Source organism: Seriola aureovittata, chromosome 7 (assembly GCF_021018895.1).
Source record: "Seriola aureovittata isolate HTS-2021-v1 ecotype China chromosome 7, ASM2101889v1, whole genome shotgun sequence".
Classification (NCBI taxonomy): domain Eukaryota; kingdom Metazoa; phylum Chordata; class Actinopteri; order Carangiformes; family Carangidae; genus Seriola; species Seriola aureovittata.
In genome coordinates this window covers 23,400,699-23,406,698 of record NC_079370.1, presented here as the reverse complement: position 1 = coordinate 23,406,698, position 6,000 = coordinate 23,400,699, and the positions used below count along the sequence as shown (strand labels likewise).

Genomic DNA, 6,000 nt, shown 5'->3' with positions numbered 1-6,000 from the left:
TTTCTAACAGCTCCAGACTGCAGCCTGTTATATATGGAGTGTGCAGATTACATGAATATGCTTCTGTGTAATCTGAATTCTAGCTCTTTGGTTAGATGAAAAAGTTGTCTAATCATATCAAGATGTTTCGCACAATAACAGAATTTTTACATCATCAACGTGCGCGTCAACAATTAACAACAGTCAACAATTAACAACAAACTTTAAAGTCTAACTTCAATAAATAATTCCACATCCTGCACATCAGAGCTGTTGTATTAATCTTCCCAACAGAGGGAATCCTGATCTCCTGGAACTAGACTACCTACAGCCTGAGTCTTGTTACAACATGATTATCAAAGTAAATCAACTGTATCTTACAGTTGCACTGCTGATCCCGGTGCTCCGTCTCCCCATGCTGCACTCCGGCTCTCCGCTTCCACGGGAGCCTCAACTCACACCTCTCCAACAAAGAGAGTAGTGTTTGTTGAGACTTCCCCGCAGCCAATCAACGCGCCGTTGCCCTTGGTAACCACGTCCATCATCTTTTGAGGTCCAATGAGGGGCGGGGGCGGGGCTGAGTCCAGGTGCGCCTCGGCGTAGACTTGGCAGAGCGCCTGGGAGCCGCCTGTGGGCAGGAGAGGATCTGTCAAATGCGAGGTTCCTTTAATAAGAGCGACCAGTCCGGCTCCGAGAGTCATGGCGACCGCAGCGTCTAACCACTACAACATCCTCACCTCCAGCGCATCCATCGTGCACTCGGAGCCCGGCAGCATGCAGCAAGCCACGGCGTACCGGGACGCACAGAGCCTGTTGCAGAGCGACTACCCGCTGCAGAGCAACAGCCACACGCTCAGCCACGCACACCAGTGGATCACGGCGCTGTCCCACGGAGAGGGAGCCCCGTGGTCCTCCAGCCCGCTCGGCGCGGAGCAGGACATCAAACCCGCGGTGCAGGGCGCCCGGGACGAGATGCACAACTCCAGCAGCAACCTTCAGCACCAGTCGCGGCCGCCCCACCTGGTGCACCAGACGCACGGGAACCACCACGACGGCCGGGCATGGAGAACCACCACCGCGGCGCACATACCAAGCATGGCGACGACGAACGGCCAAAGCCTTATTTACTCCCAGCCGGGCTTCAGTGTGAACGGGCTGATCCCGAGCAGCGGGCAAGGGATGCACCACCACAACCTAAGAGACAGTCATGACGACCACCACAGCCCGCACCTCAGCGAACACGGCCACCCTCCGTCCCAGCATCAGCACCAGCACCGGCCGCAGAGCCACCACGACCACTCGGACGAGGACACGCCGACTTCGGACGACCTGGAGCAGTTCGCCAAGCAGTTCAAACAGCGGAGGATCAAGCTGGGCTTCACGCAGGCGGACGTGGGACTCGCCCTGGGGACCCTGTACGGAAATGTGTTTTCCCAAACCACCATATGCAGGTTTGAGGCCCTGCAGCTCAGCTTCAAAAACATGTGCAAGCTGAAGCCTCTGTTGAACAAGTGGCTGGAGGAGGCGGACTCCACCTCGGGCAGCCCGACCAGCCTGGACAAAATCGCCGCGCAGGGGAGGAAAAGGAAAAAACGGACTTCAATCGAGGTAAGCGTAAAGGGAGCTTTGGAGAGCCATTTTTTGAAGTGCCCTAAACCGGCAGCGTCGGAAATAATCAGCTTGGCGGACAGTCTGCACCTGGAGAAAGAAGTGGTGAGGGTTTGGTTTTGTAACAGGAGACAGAAGGAGAAACGCATGACCCCTCCCGGAGGAGCTCTGCCGGGGAGCGAGGATGTGTACGGGGACACGCCGCCGCACCACGGGGTCCAGACCCCGGTCCAATGAACTCTGCTGGACCGCTCCTCCAGGACTTGTTTATCCTTTTTATTTATCCCCAAGGTTATATATAAATCACTGGACTATGAAACGATATAGTGGGTGTTTTATGTATAATAGATTGCAGTGAGTACTTACACAATATCTGCAGTGAATATCTGAGAAATGGAAAATGAGTGAGGGGAGGACAGGACATTTTTTCCTTCCCCAGAGCTAAAGGAACATAAGCCTGTGTTGTGTTCTCCGAGGATACATGCCCAGCACTGTGACTCCAGTCGACGCAGTTTCAAGGTGTAGCCCCTATTGTGTATTGAAATCATACTTGACGAAAAAAAAGAGGGGAGGGGATGGAGGGTACCTGGCTTCAGACGAGAGAGCATAGCCGAATGGTTTCCATTTGCCACTTTTGTATCAAACTCAACACATTTTTTTTCCTGTGCGTAAAAGGGAAAGCAGAGGCAGAGGCGTTTAGTTTTGTAGCTCTAAATTGTGCGTCCAGCAGTGGTGGGTGGGTGTGTGGGTGGGTGGGTGGTGCAGTGGGGGTCAAAGGAGCTGCGTTAATGGAGTAAACTGGAGGCCAGTAAAGGCTGCAGCCCCAGTCCAGTGGAGTCCAGCTGAGGGTGAGCATCGCCCGAGTCCCATCTGTCAGCCAGGCAGCACAGAGCCGCTCTGCATTCAAACACTGCTGGGAAACTGCAGGCCACTCAGCTGTTATTTATTCTGTGAGGACTGTGGTCTGGATTTAGTTATCAACACAGATTATTATTATTATTATTATTGTTAATTATTATTATTATTATTATTATTGTTATATGTGTGCAGCTCACTGGCTGAACTCTTCAGTAATTGGCCTGCGTGCAGTGATGTGGTTAAAAGTGTATGACCTCTACCATAAGTCAAACAGCAGTAGGCTCTAAACAAAAAGTCCATAATGTTCTTCAGAAAACCAGCGTTGAATAATTTTATTTCCCCCCCTCCGAGAGTCTCCCAGCTCCACGACAGGCTCCGTGGCGATTGATTGGATTATCTGGCACTTTTCCACAACAGGATGGGCTACAGATATATATCTACAAAAATATATGTCACCAACTCTCACAGAACATTTGGATCCACTTTTGTAAATATTGTATAACTTTAAAAGTCATGGCTTCATCCCTTTTTCTTTTTTTTATTTCTTCACTGGGGCACTTTTTGGATTGATGTTTTCAAAAACAAGCAGGTTGAGTTTTTAAAAATCCAGTTTTCATTCATAGCCTACCTACTGCCTTGTATCTGTGTGCTATTTAACGCTCGTTTTGTTGCCGAAATTATGCTCGTTTTCAGTTTAATAATTTTCTGTGGCGTGTTTTGTTTTGAGTCTAAAGATTTTTTTTTTTTAAATCCATGTGAAATTGATTTAATTTGTTTAAATTGTCTAAGGAGTTCTGTTCTGCCATTCGGTGTCTGCACTGAAATTACATTAGATTGTGTTTCCAATCAAAATATAGTGCTTGGAGAAGTGAATTCAGATGAATCGATAACACTACTGTAGTCCACAAATGAATCAGACCTAGATAAAGGATAAAAACAGCGATTACCATCAGGATTAGTTGGTTGGAATAGAAAGAAAAATAATAATAAGGCCTTTAAATTTCTTCCCAAAACACATTTTGGTGACATTCCAAAAATTGCAGCATATGATCAAAATTATTATTATTATTATTATTATTATTATTATTATTATTATTATCATCCATAGGGTGTTATTTTAATTTGTCTGTGAGCTCGTTGCCATTCATTTCATTTCAGCCATTTTGTTCATCTTCGTCTGAGTTGCTTTATTATGGGGCAAATTGTTTGTAGACCTTTAAATTTATTTCTTAGTTTTGTTAATGAGATTGTAATTTATTCTACGATGAGGTTTTTTTTATAGACGACACAAAGTGCGAGATATCTATATGAGATGACACCGAGGAGGCTTTTGTTTTGTAGGGGAGGAGGGAGACATATTTTTTATCTTTCAGCGGGATTGCCACAGCCTGGACTGTCACAGCTAAATGTATATACATCTTTTCTGCGTACAGTAGCTTGCTTTTTGTTTTATGCAAAGACAGATATCCAGGGATGTTTTTTTTTTCCTCTCATGTGGAAACAGCTTTTGTTTTTGTTTTTTTGTTGTTTTTTTTTTCTTCCTGATTTGTGTTCCACTGCAGAAAACAACAAGCAGAAACGATCTTGGCATTGGATTCTTTCCTCGGTAGCTTTAATGAATCGATCTAAGTCATAATTCACTGGAAATTCAAGTTGTGGGACGTAGACCTGTAGCAATCCGACGCTGTTTTCTTGTTGTTTTCTTTAATTGCTTGTTAAACCAGTCGTTTGGTTTTTGTTTTGTTTTTTTGGGAGGGGGGATATAGGCTATGTCATATTCACTGGATGAACTTGGGGTAGATATAAAGCAGAGGAGATAAATGCCTGTAGGTGTTTCATCACTTGACACATGAACGACGGACTTGCACATTTTTAAATAATGGGGTTGATATTAAACAGCTTTTTTCCAACGTCGAGGCTAAATGTATTTTTCTTTTCTTTGAATTCAGCAAAGCAGAAACCTGCAGCGGTGAGTTCACTGTCTGCCTCACAGCTGTGCTGGTAAAAAAAAAAAAAAAGAAAAAGAAAGAAAGAAAGAAAGAAAGAAAGAAAAAAATGCTTCTTGCTCTGAGCCCATTCGTTTGGGTGGAATTAATGGTTGGGAGAAAATCAGGGTTGATGAATGGAAGATTATGAGCCGATGATGTGTTGTTTCTGCCCCAGGCTGCTTTTAAATCGACTGGCTTTGGCTGGGAAAACCTCAGCTTCCATCTAAGGTTAAATTAGGGGTTCCCAAAGTAGGGGCCGAGGACCGATAGTGGTCCCTGTAAGGGTTGAACATGGCCCAACATAGCAATATTTTGGTTTCACTGCTTGGGAGCTAAAGGTTTCACTTTCATGTTTCTTATTCACAGTATTGGAAATTAAAAAAAACAAAACATCTAGAATTCATCTGAAACATAGATTATCAGCGTGTTAAAATGTGTTCAAAAACCCTAAAATCCACAAATTTACAGGGGTTTGTTTTGTTTTTCTATTGTTTTGCTTTAAGATGCAAAAACAACAAGATTTTTTTATATTAACAGAAGACAAAAATTGCATTGTTTTGGACATTTGTTGGCTGTAAATCTCTCCTTGCTTGGGCTACAGGAGATGGAGGCCTACAAAGTGAAGGTTAATTAAACAACCCAGACTTTGAACGCATCACGTGGGTTGTGAGATTTAAACAACTGCTTCCTGTTTTACAACAAAACCTATTCGACTTAATTTAGTCCCTTACATTCTTTCATCATCATATCAGAAAATTCAGGATCAATAGATAAAAAAAATGCTCATATTTCTACAGTGCAGTGACAGTGATATTGACAGTGGTGACCCTGTTGGTATTTTCCCATTCCCTATAGCAGCTATGTCATTTCTCTATAATACTCCCATAGGACCGTGTGGTGTGATATTCATATGAGCATCTCTCTAAGATCTATCCTGGTTCATTTTATTTTGAAAGTGACAGCCCAAATGCAAACTTGCCGTTTCCTCGCCACCTCCTGTTTTAACTACACAAGTGTGAAAACGTGTCGCCCTCTGTGGTTGTCATAATAATATTAATTGCAATCGTAATCTTCTCCATTTCACTCCACGAGCTGCCAGTCCCTGTTGTGGAGTGTGCAGCGGGGCTCAGTGTGGAGAGACGGGGCCTGTGGATGAGCTGAGAGTCACATTTACACGGCTTCAGCATTATTGGACAAATGAGTCGGATCAATTGGGTAATCGATAGCTGATTGCTCATTTATGACCAATTAACCTGACCACAAACAAAAAAGTAGGACGCTCTTTTCTATTTCTTCTAAATTAAGGGAATAAACAGAACAGACTTTTAATGCAATGAATCATTTCCTGTAGGAACTGTAGGTGTGATTATCTAAACATGTCTGTTCTAATACACGGTTTTTAAAATTTTTACTTTGGACAAATCAATGGCATTAAACTAAACGTGTTGCCCTTGTGAAAAATATAGGCCTGTTGTAATACCCCCATAATACACCGCAGCAGAGTGGTTTCATATCAGAGGTGGATTTTTTAATGACCTTTTTAAACCCGTTGGTTTTTTATAATTAG

General features: G+C 43.9%; 1 protein-coding gene across 1 annotated transcript; it reads left to right on the top strand.

The window, feature by feature from the left end:
* The first annotated feature begins 366 nt into the window (after nt 1–366).
* On the top strand, nt 367–4,882 carry pou3f2b (POU class 3 homeobox 2b). The gene has a single exon (XM_056381320.1). It carries the CDS (start codon nt 679–681, stop codon nt 1,822–1,824), a length of 1,146 nt encoding a protein of 381 aa, XP_056237295.1. The 5' UTR covers nt 367–678; the 3' UTR covers nt 1,825–4,882.
* The last annotated feature ends 1,118 nt before the right edge of the window (nt 4,883–6,000 follow it).